A 19,339-nucleotide genomic window follows, 5' to 3' on the forward strand; every position below is an offset into this window, starting at 1 on the left:
ACTAGTTTTACGATACAATGAGTAAGAAGTTCCCTTCTTATTTCACATATTTTTTACAAAAATTACCTTTATCTAAGTTTATACATTTTCAGTTTTATTATCTGAATGGTATATAAACACAAGTGGCAAAATGTACTCAATGCAGTAGGCGTGCATATTAAATCTGTTTCATTTTTGAATGTGAACACGACCAAATGCATTGTGGAAAGGAAAAGGCTGCGTTACTCTGCAAAACATTCAAAATAATTGAAGATGTTTGGAAAAACAGCTTTGTGAACACACAAGACTAACCTAGTTAAAGTAAAAAATAAGTATCAAATCTGTGGGAAATATTTGTTAAGTTAAATTGACAGTAACATTCCACAATCACTATTGGGTTTTAGTACACAGTATGTGTTTGGAAACAATATTCATCTGGGTCTCTTTCTCTCTTTTACTTTCTCTTTCTCTCTCTCTCTCACTCTCGCTCTCGCTGTCTCAACAACAGCTCTCTCTTGTGGACAAGTGGTTAAATTGTCTTCTGGATGAGTGTCAACCTGCAGAACAACTAAAATGTGCTGAATTATGTGGAATTATTATCTAACTAGTCTATTGTACATCAATAAGGCTCTACTTGAAAAAATACTGACTCACTATAGTAATTACAAATTGTAATGTTACTTTAACTTGAGCTGCACCAAACAAATTGCAATTAAACCACTCCTGTTGAAATGTTTTACAACATTATACACAGATGTTCACACAGAAGTCCTTTAATAATTGTCTTTACTGTGATGTGAAACAAATTTGGATGTTTCCCTGAGGTTGGCTGTTTGGTGTCTACAACCTTCTCATCATACTATACATCTATGTCTACAACACATGGAGTCGATATTGTATAGAGCTGGTTGCTATGGAAATGTGATCCCTGTATCGTTCACTGTGAATCTGTTTGTTGTTATCTTGTGAGCTGGACAGGTACAGCCAGGTACATTAGGTGTGTAGAAAAGGGAAGGGGTGGAGCAAAACACAAATACTGCACAATATAATAGAAATCAATATAGCCTGCAACAAATGCATTTGTGGAGCTCATAAAGAGTTTTGTTCCTTCTACAATATCCTGAATGTAAGATTGTGTGTACTGGCTGTGAAAACAGAAATGCCTTTGGTACAGTAAATCTCAATCTAACAACTGCAGTGCCTGAGACGTGTTGACTCACCTCAGCATAAATTTCAGATGCTTTATGTTCTTACTGTTCATGCACTGCATTGATAATGCCAGTATACAGTGTAAAGTACAGGGGTTCATGCTATTGTATCCACCCTCTATAAATAAACACCACCATATAAAAAACACCTACTCATGTCTGAATTGATTACTGATTAATACTTGTTGAGAGAAGACTTGCACAGATATGTAGTCCTAGAAGTGTCCAATCTGGCCAGACTATAGAGCAGCAGGCGCCTGCTTACAAGGGTAACTGTCAAGGTTAGACTGCAGCACAGCAGACAGGAAAACTTGTACATGCCAAACATATATATCATTCTTCAACTGGCCGCAAGGAATATTTGTTCTCATCACAGTCTTAAAACTCATTCATGAATATACAGTACATGGCTATGCATGTTTTTTTTCTCCTCTTTTACTAACATGACGGAAAGGATAGCACTTATACATGACAGAGATAACATCAGTATGTATAAAAGCGTAGACTAGACTAGACCTGGTGTTGCAGGTCTGGTTCTCAGCCTCTCGTGTCTCTGGACCAGGTTCAGCTGATCTGGCCATCAGTGTTTGAGCCAATGAAGTCTGAGTCTGAACATGTGGGACTTCCTGCTGTTCAAAACTAGAGGGGGAGAGGATGACAGCCAACCCAGATAGTCAATATTCAATGTTCATCATGTTGTTTGTTTGATTGGAATGTGTGAAATCTCAAAGTTTTCTCAGGAAGGAAAGGTAAGCATTTTTTTTGGGCTTGATGCCACTAACGTCATTTACACATTATTACCAAACATGTTCCGGTCTTTTGAATGATTTCATTTGAATGTGCAGTGATGATGCTAAGATTAAGTAATTAAGAATAATCTTGGTAATGAAAATATAGTTCAAATTGTGAAGAAAGTACTGGCCGTTTTATATACTGCAGAGGTAGCTGAACTAATTAAGTCACATGTATTTGTCTAGCATGGTGTTTATTTGTGCCACTCACAGTGGAGGGAGCAGAGACTGTTGATTGTTGCTGAAAAAATTCCTGAAAAAATTCCAACACCAAAATGTCCACCAAAGAAGAACTCATAAAGAAATACATCCAAATAAACAAAGACAAACAGGTTTGAATTGCAGAATCCCAAACACATTCCGCTTTTATCTTTCTCAGGGATGAATGGCCAGGTGGGAGATGTCCACATTAACACTCAGGAAGCCAGGATCCACAGGGAAATTTCACAAGTAATTGCTTTAAAGTAGTGCTAAGAAAACAATTATTTATGATTAGAGTGCAGTATTTGATAATGAGAATAGATCTTACTTTTGTCGTGGCTATACATCCGGTATTAAGTTAGACTTGTATTGGTTTGACAAGTGGACATAAAACAATGCTTTATATCACATTTTCAACTTTTGTTTGAATGAAATATGCTAACACAAAGAAAGAAAAATTTCACCATGAAAGGAAGAGGGTTGTCAACTGCAATAATATTAGATTGTTTGTTGTGTCACGCAAAATCTTTTTTTTCCCTTATATCCTAAAATATAGTCTGGTGACATAACTCTGTACTGTAAGCACATATGTTGTGCTTTTTTATAACCACACTATTTCAAAGTAAAGACTTCAGTATTAGCTTTGTGTCCAACAAATCAAATGTTTTCCTTCAGCAGATTGAAGGGCGTTTGTCATTTATGTAATACCTATTTTGTACCAAAAGGTGGTAGTATGAACCAATAACAACTACTCAGGGCTTTTTCATTGCTAACACAGCAAACAAAACCCCATAATTGTCATGTTATGGGAGTTATGATTCTAAATGTCTGTAAGTAGAGACTGCTACAGATGTTTAAATCAGAAAACTTGGGTTTTGACATGAGCCTGTCAATTTTCAATTCAGGAATTTAACTAGACAACTGAATTACCCACCAGAGGTGTCACAAGCAAAAAAAATTGGGTGCGTTTCAACAAAAGATAACACATAAAGTTGAAATCGGGGGGAATTGTGCCACATGGCAGTTAGTCCAATGAAGCACAGTTATTAACATATTATTTTCATGATGGGAACATACTCACTGATAGTCAGTTAACAATCATAACATAACTGACATTCTGAACCATATTGACACCACTGAGACACATCTGTGTGCTCATTGTTCAAGTCAGTGAATATCATGGGGTGCATGCCATCCTGTGAAGCAGAAGTGTACCATTATAACAGTATACTGGTTCCAAATGAGCCCCACAGCTGCTTCCCCCTGACCTCCTCTGTTGGCACAGCTCCTCTAAAGAAAGCCTTTAGGAAAACAGCTCTGTTTGCATCTGGATACAGATGTTTTATTACAAGATTGGCACAAAAAAGTAGCAGCTCCAAGGTGTGATTGTCCTAAATATTAGTGACTCAAAAGAGGTGCAAGTTAATAAGCATTTTCTGGGTCAGCTCAGCAGGCGTTGGACTGAAGGGAGGAGAACTGAGCTTACTGTATAGCCCAAAGGAAGACATTTCTCAAGGAGCATATGGCTCTCTGATGATAGTACAGAGGGAATGTTGTCTTGAAAACATGATGTACTGTATGTTTCCATAACTATAATATTATTTCTAAATATCGTTACCCCAGTGACAGTGTAGTTTGGTGCAATATCTGCAAAAAGGCACATTAAGAATTTTTACCATCAAAACCAATTCAATTAAAACAAAGGATTGTTTTAACTGCATGCCTGGTTAAATCTCATTACCTCATGTTAATTCATGCATATATTTCAAGCATCCACATCGACAAATGAAAATCTCTGATCCCTTTAGGATTTAACAAAAGCTTTCCTACAAAACCAACAAACTAGAATGGGATAGACATTATATGAAATGTTGCATGTGCCTTTAAGAACCCTGTGTCCCATACTACATGTCTCTCTGAGCCTCATATGTGTTTGTTGGCATCAGCTGTCCTCAGTGCTGAATGGAGCAAGGACATCTTTTCCTTCATGTCAATGGGATTAGAGGAAGAAATACCCTCTCCATACTGCTAGCTGTCATCTTGGTGCTCAGAAGACAAAATAGAAATTCAGTTTGAACAGATGACAGAAAGAAGACCATGACAAGTCACAACTTTGGATTAATTGATGGATTATTTTCTCATACAAAATGAACAAAAAAACTGTCAATCTCAAGGGAGGTATGCAAAGAATCCAAAGCTGCAGGCTCAGAAACAGCATGCTGCACTGATATTCCACTGCTTTCTAAATAATGACTGAACCAAGGGGTCAGATGAAGAGTTCAAATGCTAAAAGCAGTACTATAATGGAACTGCAGTCTGCTTCATTCGACCCTGATGTCCCATCTTCTGGCCAGAGCAACTTCAGAAGAGTCAGCCGCACAGAGGACAGCAGTCCCTATCCAATCCCCGGGCTGGCAGCAGACATCCTGCACATGCGAGTGAAAGAAGGAAGCAAGATCCGCAATTTGCTGCGGTTTGCAACAGCTCGCATGCAAGGAGAGGGGAAAGACAGCAATGGGACATTACTGACACAGGTAGTCTTCACTGGTTCAGGTAGAGGAGTCACCAAGACCATCACCTGTGTTGAGATTCTAAAACGTAAAGTGGGAGGGCTCCACCAGGTGTCCAAGCTCTACTACAAGACAGTGAAAGAGGTCTGGGAGAGTCAACAACCAGGAGCACCAGGTATAACCATGCATAGGACAGTCCCTGCCATCTGTATCCTGCTCTCTAAAGACCCTCTGGATCCCCAGGAGACTGGATACCAATCCCCCCAAACCCTAAGGGTTCCCACAGAGGACACAGAGAGAGGTAGAGCTCTGATCAGGCCAGCTCACTGTTCCTTCTCACAGCAAGGAGCCAAGAGATTCTGTCTGGATGACTTGAGTGCAGGTTCTCCATTACCGTCTCCATGAAAATCTGATAAGTCAGAGTAGCAACAGAAAGCATCCTGACTGGAAACATTACAAGCGGGCATGAGATAGGATGGACAAGACAGTAGGACTCTGCACCAAGTGAATGAAACAGCTCCCGGGCATCAGTGATATCGATGAGATGCAGGTACCTGCATAGAGCCCAAAGGATACTAAAAGACAATACTCCCCTCAGCAACAGCTTGTTCACCCTGCTGCTGTCTGGCAAGTGATACAGGGAACATCAGAGCTTATTCTGATGCAAAACTACACAAAGTTGGCCACAGTCATTATAAATATAAACGCCAAGGTTTGTCAATAGTCATTATTCTGTTTTCTACTTTTGGAGGAAAAGCATGTGTGTTTTCATAGATCACAAGACCGGAATGTTTTTGTTAAGGATTTATTTTCATCATAATGCTGTTGCTTTTTACAGATGTAAAAACACTGAAATAAATTAACTATGCATTTCGTCTTTGGTGTTTTGGGCTGTGATGGAGCGTATACACACTTTAATTTGAATAAAATCCCCTTATGGAATAGAACCAGTTTAAAACTTCTAAACCTGTTATTTTAGAGACAAACCTTTTTTTCATATCACCACTTGTTTTCAGCATTCAGTTCATTTTGATTCAAGTAGTTAGTAGTACCTTTTTTCTGTGTTGTAGTGAAATGCAGAGTGAAATGGAAAAATAATAGGATCAATAATAGTAACACCCACAGCTTCAGGAGTACTTAAATCCTATTCTCTTAGTATCACCCTGAAAAAACATAGCCTACAGTAAAGTCAACCCTTGTCAAAAAAATCTGATAGCCTTAAAGCTTTTTGGACTGGGTGGTAGCCTAATTATTAGTGTTGGTTGGTTCGGAAAGTACAGCACATGTTCATACAAAGGGCAATTCAAAGAAACGCCATAATGATATAAATTGGGCGTCATCTTGTAGCAGCTTAAACTGATTGGGTTTTTGTATATAGCATCCTAAATATTTACTGAACTTTTTTGTGGGATTAATAATGTTTGTTATGTCGATTCATTTTTCATTGGGGGCAACTGTCCTTAAAATAAAGACAGAAAAATCATGAAAAGGCTCGGCACTGTATTATTTCTAGGTCAAAGTCAGAGCCAGTAGATCAATAGTCTCGCTTTGCCAGAGCTACCTTCACGGCTCTTTGGAAGAAGTAGGTCCACAGACAAAAGCAAAATACCATATAAACCATATAAGCAAAATACCGATAAACTGCAGTTTGCACATGCGCAGCACGGGATCGCGTACGTGACCGGCTAAGCAAGTTAGCGCTAGCTTACTCCTGCTCGCTGCTCCTTCAAAATCTCCCCGGTTTGAGTTTGTGTAGTTGGCTGTCCTGCATCATGCTCAGAGCCGCCGTCCAACTCTCGTTCTCCGGTGTCAGGAGTTTAACCCGTACGCAACCAGGGTGCCAAGGTATTTGTTCACCTCTAAATGTTATTTTGTAGTTTCGTATTGTGAGCTAGCTCACTCACAAACTGTCAGGGCGAAGTTGTCACGGAAATCTTATGTGATGTCGGCACATTGTGGTGCCCGCACGGCTAATAGCTAACGTTAGCTTATATTAGCTTAGCCAGTGCATCTATCTTTTTTTAAATGCACGCCGCACTGTTAAGCGTGTAAATATGTCAGTCGAATTATATAGACTTTCGTCCAACACTTCCTGTATGTGTGCTATTTTTGAAAATATCACGGTGTTCAGCTCGGTGGTGGCTATGTCCTTGCCATGACCCAGTTGGCTGATGCCTTTTGCTAACATGCTAACTAGGTTATTTGGAAACGTTAGCTATGTTCAGTCAACTAGTCGCCAGTGTGTTCTGTACATCCATGTATGGGTTGGTGCAAGCAATAACTATCAGGAAACATACGTTATTCGGATGTTGTTGAAATGTTTAGCAAAAACATTCCTAATTAAGGTAACTAACGTTAAATGTACGCAGATTTCCACATGCTCTTAAATATATCCTAAGAAACCTAACATTAATAGAAATGTCCTGGTTGTCTGTTGAAGTGTATTCAGGCTTGTAGGTGCAGTTTTAGGTCACGTAACGTTAAAGGACGTTGGCAATGATCTAGCTGCATTAGCTACATTATTAGACGGCATTTAGTCCCTAACGTAATTCAATGTAGGCTAGCCTTGACTATAGTTGCCCTTCTATATTACCTGACACTAGGTGCCACTGTAAATGCTGATAGGTTGTTCAACTTATAACTGTTTTCCTCTTGCAGCTCTTTTGGCGTCAAGGTGTTACTCACATGGGAAGCAAGAGACCGATGAGGAGTTTGATGCCCGCTGGGTCACCTATTTCAACAAGCCCGACATTGACGCATGGGAGCTGAGAAAAGGTATGTCTACGGATGACGGATCAAGAAAGTTGTTTCTTCTAATTTAATAGCTAAGATTTGGACAGTTTTTACCATGAGTCAACAGAGTTGTCAACTAATAAAGATTTGGTCTGATCTGATATTTGGTGCCAATCTGTGAGGATGCCTGCCCTGACAGTGTTAGATTACAGGATGAGTGCATTAATGTGATGAAATTGTTTGATATGTTGTTTATTTAAGGGATATTGCTTCAAGAAAGTACACAGGATACTGTATTGTAGTAAGATTACTAATATGTAAACAAATATACAAATTTTCTAAGAAAAACCCTTCTTTTTCATTTAACAAAAGAATCCTAATTTCTCAAATGTTAAACAAGTAGTTGTTCAATAACTTTGAAACCAAAATTGACAAAATCATGATTCAAGTCAGAAACTGTAATAAAAGAATGAGTAAAGAACAGTACAGTAGATTTGATACCTGGCCATAGTCAATAAAATCCTGTCAAAGAGTAAAATAAACAACTGTACAGTGTTTTTGGCATCCTGTAACCCTTTAGACACATTAATCTAATAATGACCCTGGACTTGCTGGATTGTATTTCATCATCTCGGCGGCTGTGGCTCAGGGTAGAGCGGTTGCCTGCCAATCGGAAGGTTGGGGGTTCAATCCCTGGCCCTGTAGTCCCATGTCGAAGTGTCCTTGGGCAAGACACTGAACCCAGAGTTGCCTCCAGTGTTGCGCATTGGAGTGTGAATGTGTGTGAATGTATATCTGATGAGCAGGTGGCACCTTGTACGGCAGCCTCGGCCACAGTGTATGAATGTGTGTGATTGGTGAATGTATCCTGTATTATGTAAAAGCGCTTTGAGTAGTCGTTAAGACTAGAAAAGCGCTATATAAATACAGCACATTCATATTTACATTTACATCTCACTGGTCCCTAAAGCATCATGCATTCTTTCAATAAAGGGCTATTTTTGGTTGTAAGAGAAAAAAACACAACAGAAGAGATGTTTCAGTTGCAGGAAAGAAAGTGAAATAGGGAAAGGCTCATTATCAGGTGAGAAATGATAAGATCAGAAACTCACGGAAGTGGTTCAGTAGGCAGTCCTAGTGGTTGAATATCACAGTAAAACCTACAGGAAGTAGTGTTGTAAATCTGGTCGGTTTGCAATTTCACCCTAAGATTTTTTTGTATGCTCAACTTGTACATTACGACATTTAAGGATAAGGCAGGGACTAATTATGTATTTTTTTTGTCAACGATATGCACGAATAGACCAAAACCTGCTAAATGTTGTCTGTCTCTCATACCTACACTGGCTCACAGCTGCAAGCCCATTAGCGGCAACTGAAGATGTAAACCTCTTTTAAATAGGGGTAGCAAATGTAGTTTCATTGTTAAAGAAGGTTCAGTAATTACCTGAAACAGTTGGGAAATGTATTGTAAGTAAATAGTGGGTTTATTGGGGACTATTTACAATAAGGGTTTAATACACATTACACACATGACTGAGGGAGAAATTTTAGCTCCAAGATAGTGTGTGTGTGGGATCAACTTAACTCCTGTTCATCATAACAAAGGAGCATGTCACCCAGTAACTGTGTGGCAAATTTATAAAGTTCTATGCAGGTCTTGAAAGTAACATTTGCACCTGGCAACTAGATTGAGTCAATGGGCAACGGTTTTGTGGTCTCTGGTCGCCCCCTTTTGGCGTGTGCGTGTGTGCGTGAGAGAGATATATCTCAAAACTCGGAAAATTGGAAAATGTATTTTTAAAAAGTCTATTTTATTTGGGTGTCTCCATAAACATTGTCATTTGCAACACAACATTTCAGCTGTTGTGCAACTGCTTATGACACACGCGTGTTTGTCTTGAAAAGATACAGGCAATGCAATTTTTATGTTCACATTAATGGTGCATGTTAAAATCCGGTCCTAATATGGCACCAGTGCCTGGAATCTACCGGGAAAAAATAGCAACGCTGATTTTGGTGCCTCATTACAGTGCTACTTAAATGTCTGCACTGTCCACTGATGCTCCGAAACCCATGTTAGAGGCAACAGAAACATCGCTGCATGTCACGCTGGTAAACCCTAATAACATATTAAACAGCAGGAAATGTTAGCATACCTTTTGCTACAGTAATAACTGGATTAAATACGGTGTATTGTAACTGTGTAACCGTATTTCACTGTAGAGGATTCCATCAGCGGGACGTACAACAGTCTGCTGCTAAAGCTATGAGCTAAAAGACACTAACTAGCACTGGTCATTGCTGTTTGAAAAACACAGATGGGACAAAATGTTGCTGTTTACTGGTAAACAGGTAAACCTTGTTCTACATTCAAAGTTATTGTAAAATACCTTTTTCTCATCTGTTTTTTCTTTTAACAGCAATTTACTGATAAAAGAAGTAACTGTTGTTATTACATTTTCAACAATCATCTAAATTCCTCCCTTTTTTTGTGCTGATCCAAAAATGTATCCAATCCTTGAGTTTTGTGATTCGTTGCACCCTTATTTTGCGGCAACCAAAAGCTGATGCCTGGTTTCCAAGCTGGCAACCACTTTAAAAAGTTAGCGTTGAGCCCTGCTATGGTACAAATGGGATATGATACAGTCAATAACACTATTACCACAAAGAAAGTACTTTTCATTGGATTAATTGTTGGTTTTGGCCTTTTTTGTTTAAATGTATTCGCATAGCAAAACAGAATATTGCAACAGATAAAATAAATGCAGCTCATTGTAAAAATGTTTTTCTGTCTCTGGTTTAAAAGTTATGATTCCTTCTCTCAGGGATGAACACACTGATTGGGTACGATCTTGTACCTGAGCCCAAGATTCTGGAGGCAGCACTGAGAGCCTGTCGGAGGTTAAACGATTTGGCCAGCGCTATCCGGATTTTGGAAGCTGTGAAGGTGAGAGGAAAGGGGCACCTTGTGAGCTTGGGAATGTTGCCAACCAGCATCTTTGTAGTTTATAGTCATAAGTTAATGAATAATGGGTTATGCTTTTTTTTTCTTAGGATAAATCCGGCCCTCATAAAGATATCTACCCGTATCTGATCCAAGAGCTGCAGCCAACATTACACGAGCTTAGCATCCCGACACCTGAAGAGCTTGGCATTGACAAAGTGTAGATGAGTAGGTATTTTAATTTTCTCATAATTAATGTGTTATTTTTCAAGGTTTGTCATAAGAGGACAATCTAACAGAAATGTTGTGTGTTTTGTTTCAGATCTAAAAACCGTGGCTATCCCAGGACACAGATCCCTTGTACTTAAATGTTTGCTTCTTTTAAATTGTGTGATATTTAATTTGGCCTTTTATTAAGTTCTTTTGCTTGTAAAATAATGATGAACATAATAAGGGAAAGTGTATCTTTATTAAGTGCCACACATTTTGGGATATTTTAATTAGTTTCAATACTTTTTGAAGCAATACACTCAAATCATAAGTTGCTTTAATGGAAAGCAGAACATTGCTTTTATGGTGCGTTTTGTTTGTGTGTCTAGACATTTTTGTGAGTTGCATTTTGCCACTAGAGAGCAGCATTTTTACATGCATGTAAAAAATCATTTTACTGTATTCAATCTATACATCTGTTTTCATTTCAGGGAAAATTGACATGCTTGTAAAATAAACGTGTTCTAATTGCAATTGGTGTAATGTTATTATCAACACATCACTGGACTGTTGCCCAAAGCTACACTAAATAGGATAACTCCAATTTTGTTGTTCAAACAGGTACTTCTTGCAGTCCAATGGCCTTTGCAGGATTTAAAAGATAATGGGTTATGTTATGGATAGTATTAGATGATTTGATTATTGGCACATTATGCTTATATCATGAATGCTGCCTTTACTGGCTTGAACAAAGAATACCTCCAAAGTGTATCAGTAGTAATGTCTAATGGGCTTGTCTCAAACTCCACCGTAGTTGTACCATTTTGAAATGTCCACAATTATTAAAAGGTTATTTTTAAATAAATATTCTCAATGTTACGATTATTTTACTTAAAGTAACCTGAGTTAAGTGTCGGAGCTCTATTTTTTACAGACATTTTGGCAATTTCTTTCCACTATCAAGCTAAATTGTGTGCAGTAGAGTTAAAGGGGTAAGTCAAAGGTACTAAGATGTGTTAAATTAGGTGTTTTTGGTTTCTTTTGACAGTTAAAAAGGTAGATGAGGCATGGTGTGCAAATCCTTTTTTTTTTTTTTTTTAATTGCTTGTGTGGGAGGATTGAAATTATTGTAATATAATAAAACAAGCAACTAACCAGCAGATTTATTTTTGGCCAATGTCACCTTTGAGGTGATTGATAAATTGGTACAGTACAAGTAAACCGTGATTTACCAGCCAAAATATGAGTAACTGCTTCTACTTGCTAAATTAGTCACTGTTATGTTTCCGTTCCTCCTACAAGGTCACTGACTCAATATAAGAGGAACACATTTCAGGTTGATGAATACACCATTTGCCTGCCAGAGTGTTGAAGAAATCGGGATTTATTTCTTAATTTAAGTCATGTCTGCCTAACTCCATCAGAAAGAAATATTGAGCAAATTATAAATTAATTCTACACTTTTCTGCTCTTATCCTGTAATCAATCTGGCCATGTCAACAGAATCTGCCTTGGGCTTTTAATAGAGGGGTTTGAGTCTCTATAATATATATAGTATCTAATATTTCTTGTGCTGTCACATATGGCACTGGGCTGTTCAAAATATAAGCATTTGTACAGTAGATGTTTGCTTAAGCACCAAATTGCAGTTAAAATTGGAGCCAAGCAAATGGCAAAAGAGCCCTTTTTCTATTGTTGGAGCTCCAAAGAACCCAATTGATAAAGTTAATCTGTCTGCAACCCATACTAATGCCACCATATAGGAATAAAAGATGGACCATTAAGGGCGAATTCAAAATATTAGAATAAATGAAACTGCAATGCGTTCAAAAGATGACCTCTGACAGCCTCGATTACACACGTTCTGGTAAATTGACTTAATCTGCTCCAAAGAAAAAAAAAGGACAATGACTAATGAACCATGACTTTTTAGCCGGACTGAATTTCCGTGCAGGTTTCTGCTATGAAAGGCAACCCATTTAGCACTGGAGAGAAAACAAAGTGTCCTGTGGGTGTAGAGGTCAGACCCAGTTGCAATGTGAATAAAGACTTAAAAAATGTCTTGTTTTTGGTAGAGATCGTGTTACCTCAATAACCCTACAATTGTATAGCAGAAGGTGTGGTTTCCTTGTGAAGTGGGTGGGTAGTTCTACACAGATGCAGAAAAGAAAACCCTCTTTACGAGCTTTACGCACGGGGCGGGACTTTCATTCATGCGAGCTGGGGGTGTAGGCCACCCAGTTAAAGACAATCAAAGATGTTTGAGTTTCCATGAGTCCTCAGTGACCAGGGATGTAAAGCGCAGAGCAGTTTACCCCTCCTCCTCCAGCTCCGATCACCCCGGCCTCCAGACTTCAGGGGCTTTGAAATCACATTTAATGAGAATAATCTTTTTTTTCTGTTTAAAAAGAAACTGGTCATGCGATGCGATTTATTTCTGCTGGGGGGAAGAAGGAAAAACTAGATAAGATCTGTTGGCGACTATGGATTACTCAAAGGCGCAAATGGTGAGTGTCGACGACTGTTTGGTAGCGCTCCCACTCGTGTTTGTTACAGTAACAAAGCAAATGGCGATTTATGCAGACGTTTTCCGAAACTATTGCACTTTAACGATTTAGTTTTGGTTGTTTTTCATGATTATTACTTTATACCTTACATTCGCATTTATCTATACTTTCAAATAAAGTTGCTTTTATCAAACCGAATACTTTTTTGAAATTTGGGAAATAACTTGACCCTTCACCCTCAAAAGTGACTTTTCAACTAATGAGACATACACAGAAAATTGTTGACAGAAACATGTTTTATCCTGCTATTAATTTATTTTCAACTGCAGTATCCTAATATATTCTGTTATCTATTGTCTCAAGCCATAAAGCTTTAGTTCACCAAAATCCACCATTACTGTGCTTTCTGAGGCCAGGGCAGCCTCTCTTAAAAAAAAAAAGAAGGTGTTTCACTTTAACATGCCAATTTTAATGAACCAAACAACAAATGTGTGTAACTTTATCCACTCTACATTCGTAGTAGGCTTATTTAAAACCATTTACAAAAGTGTAATTTGCTTCTTTTGATCTTTTTTATTTATTTATACTTGTTAAATGCATGTTTCATTATTTTTAACTTTGAATAATTTTCTGAAGCACATAAAATTAAAAACACCTAATCAAACAGTTTCTAAATGAAGTTTGGGATTTTCTTTTTTGTGTGTCCATAGTCAAGCTTATCCGAGGAGGGCAGTCCAGCTGGGTGTCCACCGTCTGGTAATGCTGGGTTGAAGCTGGAGGCGGTGATGGAGCATCTGCAGAGACAACAAGAGGCCAAACTGGAGATGAATCTGCAAGATAAACATCTTTTTCACACACAGCTCCTGTTTGCTCAACACGCTGCTGCAGCGAGAGCCTCTGGCGCCGGACTAGACACTGCGTTATTTGGCAAAGCAAATGGACAGACTTATCAAGCAGCGCAACAAGCTATGAACAGCCATATCAGTAGGATAGATCCAACTGAGGAAGATGAGGACTCGGATGAGGAGGAACAGGAAATGGTGGAGCATGAAGAGAATGATGAGATGGAGGAAGATGATGGTGAGGAGGGGGACGACAGGCCTCATCAGCAGGTGAAGAAGCCTCGACTCCAGCAGGTTGCAGGCTTTCCCTTCGCTCCTTATTCCACACCTCGGTCGTCTGCTGCAAAGCCAGTGTCCGAATCTCCACTTTTGGCAATAAAACAGGAGCAGGAGGAGAAGGAGCTGCTGTCTACTGCAGGCCAACATGCTTTCACATCACCCAATGGCTTCGCTGACTGGGGCTACGACGAGCCATTTAAACAAGTAAGTTACCTTGATAGAACTGCCTAAATCAAGGCCATAATGTTTTTCTTTTGTTGAAGACTTTCCAATTTGACCAAATATACAAAGAGGCAGAGAGTGTGCCATACAAAGATCTTTATTTCATGAACAAAGACCTGAGTTAGTTCTCCAGAGCCACTGCCCAAAAAGTACAAATAGGCCACATGACATTATAAACTGTGAAGATTATTAAAACACACCCTCATCTTCCACTATCCTGAGGTTAGCCCCCCATCAGAAGACATGTATCTCCCCTACTGCCTGGCCTGCCTCCTGTTTTCTCACATGTAAGGGGAAGGAGCGTGTCCCTTTGGCAAGATGCCCAAACTTGAAAGTGTTTAAAGACCTGGCCCGGCCAGAGATCTTTACTTCTGCTATACTTCTCCTCACGTCTCACACTTTTGAATATACACCTTCGCCACCAGTGGAGCTAATTGGTCTTGTCTGTGGTCCAATCCTAACTGTTCATAGCAGCCGGTTCAGGCCTGACGAAGATAAAGTTAATGAAAATTACCCCAGGCGTGTGTTTATTGGACAAGGTTGGCTTTAAGGGTTAACTACTGTAAAGTATTGCTGGGTATGTGGTGGACTTTTCTCTCAATGTATCAGACAGATCTACTTTTAAAATACTATGTTTTCCCACAGACATGTTTGACTACATATAGGTAACAGTGACTCCCTTCAGAGTTTTTTCTTTGTGGGTGGGTGTCACCACTTCAGCACAATGCTTGATGATAAATGCGACCAGAAGGACAGCTGGGTTAGTGCCTCACAGCAAGCAACTACCCATAAAGTTTACTTACAGTAGTTGCTGTGGAGCAGAGTTGGCTTTCGAAACCGTTTTCTTTTCCCGCTATTCCTGCCTATATGTTGATAAATTACTGGTTTTCTTTATAAATGCAATTTATGTGTTTGTTAGTCTCTTTTAAAACTCGACAGGCTCAGAAACCTCACTGCTGAGTGGAAAGCTTTGCATAATTTAGTCGTCTCTTGGCAACACTTAATGGCAGCAAGTAATCAATACATTATATGGCCAGTGTAGTGAGAATTGCATTTCCTTTTGTCAGACCAGCAGACAACACTTGGAATAATGAAGAACATTTGTTCCATTTTAATTAAAGCAAAATAATGAGATGTGAAAGACTGTTGTGGAAAAAAAAACATAATTGCATGTGTGCGAAAAGTCTTTATTTTTTATTTTTCATCACTTAAAGAACACAAAACATCTCAGAACCTTAATTTATATATTATAAGAACAAACGTATGTGCAGCATTTTCCTTGACCCATTTGTTTCCCAATTTAGGAGGCTTATGATATTTAGTGTGTGTGTGTTTGTGTGTGTGTGTGTGTGTGTATTTTTGATTTGTCAGTGTTGTTTTTTTAAGAGTGAATTTCAAAACAGGAGTCCTTCAGTGTTTTGCTTTGAAGCCATTTTATGTGACATGCATATGATGAATAAGTTCACTTTGTTACATACAGTTTCAAAAGGCATCTTTTGCGAGTTAATTGGCATGGTTGTTAATATTTACCCTTGTTACCTTCTCTTCACTCTAAAATCTGGTCCCTCTCTACTATTACTTTAGCTGTTTGTTTTCAGTAATTTCATTAATCAATTATCTTTGAAGATCTGGGAATGCTGTAAAAGCCTTGCCATGCTGAGCAGCCATTGTTCAGGCCTTGTGTGCGGTCTCACTGGACACCCTTAGATGTAGCAAAAGGAGGGGGGAAAATGGCCCAATCTTTGCTCTCAGTCCTTGCCTACAGCACAGCAAGGTGCCAGATAAATTATCTTGACTTTTTCGGGTGACTAAAGGCCCAATAATTTGATTTGGATTAAAAATCTGCTCCCCCGTGGCCCTAATGACACAAGGAAAGGGATAAATCTTTGCTGTTGATCTACAGGAGTGGCCGAATGATTTTGATGAAGCTCATTATATGAGGCAGTTTCGGTTAGTGTAAATGTTTAAGTACTTCAATGGGACATTTCAAATAAGCTTTAATTTATCCACTTTTACCTTGACTTGCTGAACAGACATTCTTTCAATAAACTACTTTGTGTATAGTGATATGCATTAACCTAATAATTTGTAATTTGGATATAAAAACCAATCTAAAAACCTGATAAAATATTCCCTTTTTTAACAAAAGAAACCTTTTCCTGCCCTACTTACTGAATACAGTCAGGATTCCCAAGGCTGGATGTGTGAAACCTCCGTGAGCAATTAACTGAACGCTCTTTGTTAATAGAGCCACAGTAGGTCTCACTTGCTCATCAATAAGGGGGGAAGGGTTTTATTTCCATTTCATGGTGAAAAGACTGGCATGTTATCTACCTTCACATCACTAAGCTTTCTGCTGGGGGGTAAAAGTCCTTTTATTATAAATTCTAAACTAAAGCCATTAGGTGTGTCAACAGCTCTGGGATAGTTTTATGTATAGGGGATACATACAGTTGTAATATTTAACTAGTTTAACAACTAAAAGCAGGAATAGAAAATGAAAAGTATGTGTTTACAGGGCTCCATTACACAATGATTTCCAATCCGATGGGTAACTTACTTCTGTATTTAGTAGTATTGTAGAAAGAAGAAAAACAGAATAGTTAGAAATTGCTTTACAAAATATATCATCAGTCACCTGTATCACCTCTGTTGTAATGGTTAAAATGGATAAACGTGATGGTTTAAAAGAAATTCAATTGACCTTTGATAGGGCTGTGATCATACATCTGACAACAAAGGCTGGGAACGTCTCTGTAACAATATCATGCAGCTGTTTGTGTCTCAGCTTTTGCAGTTTGAATAGTGTATTTACAGTAAACATCAGCGTTTGACTGGAAGCCAAAATGTTATTGATTCCCATGTATTTTGTAGCTTAAAGGTTGGAAATGTAATGGGTGTTAACCCCAGTTCACATCAGGTTGCCACACCAAACAATTAGTAAATGGGATAATGTGTTTAAAGTACAAAATTATACGTTTCAATGCAAGTAAAATCCTTGAGGGAAGACAATGAAAGACAAGAATAGTCCATTATTTTTGATAAACCACAAGCATGACAATTGAAGCATTTGATACTGTCAAGTACAAAAACATGTTTTGTTGTTGAAAATGCACATGCTTGTTTTATATAAAACATGTTCCGGTAATAAAATAAGAGCATTAACTGAATGCCTTTGAGCCCTACAGCAAGCAAATCAGTGATAGAAATCCAAGAAGAAAAGCTGCAACAAGGTCCACAATAAAATGATAAAGAAAAAAGATCATCATCTACTTAATGTGATTATATGTACAGTCCATTCTTAAGACTGTTCTGCCAACCATGTTTATTTCCATACTTACATCATCGTCCTCTGCGTGCCTTAGCAGGACCATAACATCTCAGCGGGTTTTTCCACACCGTTGCACACACTGCCCTCCACACACATTTTTAACCTTTAGCTGTTAAGGGGGAGGAAATGGAGGAATAACATGTCACATTAAACTGCCTAATGAGCATTTGGCCTTTCCTTAATCGTCCTTTTACTGTGCTTAGCTTTAAACAGACACTCCCTTAAGAAATATGAGATAAGCCTTTTATTGATTGTCAGAGGGGAAAATATTGTTTATAATAGTTGTTGCAGCAGCATGAGGACAGAAATTAATACAGATAAATAGGAAAAGGTAATTGGAAGTGTATAAAATAGGCATACAAAAAAAAAAATAGAAACTATACAAGAGCAAACTCAAAATGACAGTGTCAGCAGTACACATAGAGTATTTAGTGGAGACTAATAGTGCATTTCGAGTGACATGTCAGAGGTGTGATTTGTAACTGCAAATTAAATGTAAGAGTAATATGATACCACTTGCTATTACAGCATTAACCAGAATGATATATAAAATGATCAAGTAATAATACTTGGTAGTATTAATAGCTATTGTTTTAATATAGGCAAGGCTGCTTTATTTGTATAGCACATTTCAGCAACAAAACAATTAAAAGTGGTTCACATAAAACATCGAAGAACAGTTAAAAATAAATTAAAACATCTGCACACACATAACACCAGCAGCAAAAACTGGTTTCAGTGCTGGGAAATAAACGGTTTGAACACATGAGGTGGGAAGCACAAAGTCCAGAGTCCTTGAGGAAAAGGTGACACATATTGGAAAGCTTTAAATAGGAACGGTATCTCCCGGAGGATACAACATCCTATTGGTTTTGCCATGCTCTTATTAAATTCATCATACAACGCAGATGCAGGACAATCTGGAGGACAAACTGTTCAATATTGTTTTTTGTGGGTGTATTTATGAGACTGGGTTGGTATTTACAGAGAGGAAGTGCCATCTGGGCTGAGGAGACTGACGGAGGTAAAGTAAAAGGAGAACCATCCAGGGACTTTGCCAAGGTTCGTAGATTTAATTGATTTACAGTATGTAAACAAGAAAACATCTGAAATAATCAAAGCGACTGTTCACTAGCTATGGCTGATGTTTGTTTTTGACTTGCAGCTTTATGAACTGGATAATGACCCACAGCGGAAGGAGTTTCTGGATCAACTCTTTGTCTTTATGCAGACACGAGGTAAGATTCAGAGTTAAATCCTTCAAACGAAACACAAAAGTCTGTTTGCCCAACCTCCCCCCTACGCAGACTTTGATTAGAAATGCATTTGTGATACGTCAAAAACAAAAGTCATAGACCTGTTCAAAATGGTTGAGCTATGGGTCATCTGTAAGACCTGATTTCATATAAATCACCAAAATAAGGTTGAAATTCTTTTAATAAGAACTGTCTTTTCCCTACCCGTATGCAGTATCTTTATAATTTTACTTTGTGATGTGCTTGGGTTCAGCTGCTGTTTTAATTGGTGCTCAACTCCTCCCCTCATCATGTTGAATCTTAAATCAAGAACCCCCCCCCCC

The 19,339-nt window shown here is 38.4% G+C and overlaps 3 protein-coding genes across 3 annotated transcripts in view; all 3 read left to right on the forward strand.

The window, feature by feature from the left end:
- Positions 1 to 2,346: 2,346 nt before the first annotated feature.
- LOC117949667 (ribonuclease P protein subunit p25-like protein) lies at positions 2,347 to 5,563 on the forward strand. The gene is made up of 2 exons (XM_034880150.1): positions 2,347 to 2,428; positions 4,126 to 5,563. Exon 2 carries the CDS (start codon positions 4,429 to 4,431, stop codon positions 5,092 to 5,094), a length of 666 nt encoding a protein of 221 aa, XP_034736041.1. The 5' UTR covers positions 2,347 to 2,428; positions 4,126 to 4,428; the 3' UTR covers positions 5,095 to 5,563.
- Positions 5,564 to 6,294: 731 nt separating this feature from the next.
- LOC117949671 (cytochrome c oxidase subunit 5A, mitochondrial-like) lies at positions 6,295 to 11,113 on the forward strand. Its single transcript, XM_034880154.1, has 5 exons — positions 6,295 to 6,534; positions 7,348 to 7,464; positions 10,251 to 10,372; positions 10,480 to 10,597; positions 10,692 to 11,113. Exons 1-4 carry the CDS (start codon positions 6,462 to 6,464, stop codon positions 10,591 to 10,593), a joined length of 426 nt encoding a protein of 141 aa, XP_034736045.1. The 5' UTR covers positions 6,295 to 6,461; the 3' UTR covers positions 10,594 to 10,597; positions 10,692 to 11,113.
- A 1,300-nt stretch (positions 11,114 to 12,413) lies between these two features.
- LOC117949639 (AT-rich interactive domain-containing protein 3A-like) overlaps positions 12,414 to 19,339 on the forward strand; it is a 12,090-nt gene continuing 5,164 nt past the window's right edge. Inside the window, exons 1-4 of the mRNA XM_034880100.1 lie at positions 12,414 to 13,086; positions 13,797 to 14,411; positions 18,748 to 18,822; positions 18,926 to 18,998. Of these exons, the coding sequence (XP_034735991.1) occupies positions 13,063 to 13,086; positions 13,797 to 14,411; positions 18,748 to 18,822; positions 18,926 to 18,998 (787 nt within the window). The 5' untranslated portion in view covers positions 12,414 to 13,062. The remainder of the gene's footprint in view (positions 13,087 to 13,796; positions 14,412 to 18,747; positions 18,823 to 18,925; positions 18,999 to 19,339) is intronic.

This window comes from Etheostoma cragini, chromosome 8 (genome assembly GCF_013103735.1).
Source record: "Etheostoma cragini isolate CJK2018 chromosome 8, CSU_Ecrag_1.0, whole genome shotgun sequence".
Classification (NCBI taxonomy): domain Eukaryota; kingdom Metazoa; phylum Chordata; class Actinopteri; order Perciformes; family Percidae; genus Etheostoma; species Etheostoma cragini.

Excerpts from the sequence above, each read along its gene's own strand:
- LOC117949667 (XM_034880150.1), top strand. The coding sequence starts at position 4,429 with ATGACTGAACCAAGGGGTCAGATGAAGAGTTCAAATGCTAAAAGCAGT.
- LOC117949671 (XM_034880154.1), top strand. The coding sequence starts at position 6,462 with ATGCTCAGAGCCGCCGTCCAACTCTCGTTCTCCGGTGTCAGGAGTTTA. Across the intron at positions 7,465-10,250 it reads CGCATGGGAGCTGAGAAAAG|GGATGAACACACTGATTGGG; the intron begins GTATGTCTACGG and ends TCCTTCTCTCAG. Across the intron at positions 10,373-10,479 it reads GGATTTTGGAAGCTGTGAAG|GATAAATCCGGCCCTCATAA; the intron begins GTGAGAGGAAAG and ends TTTTTTTCTTAG.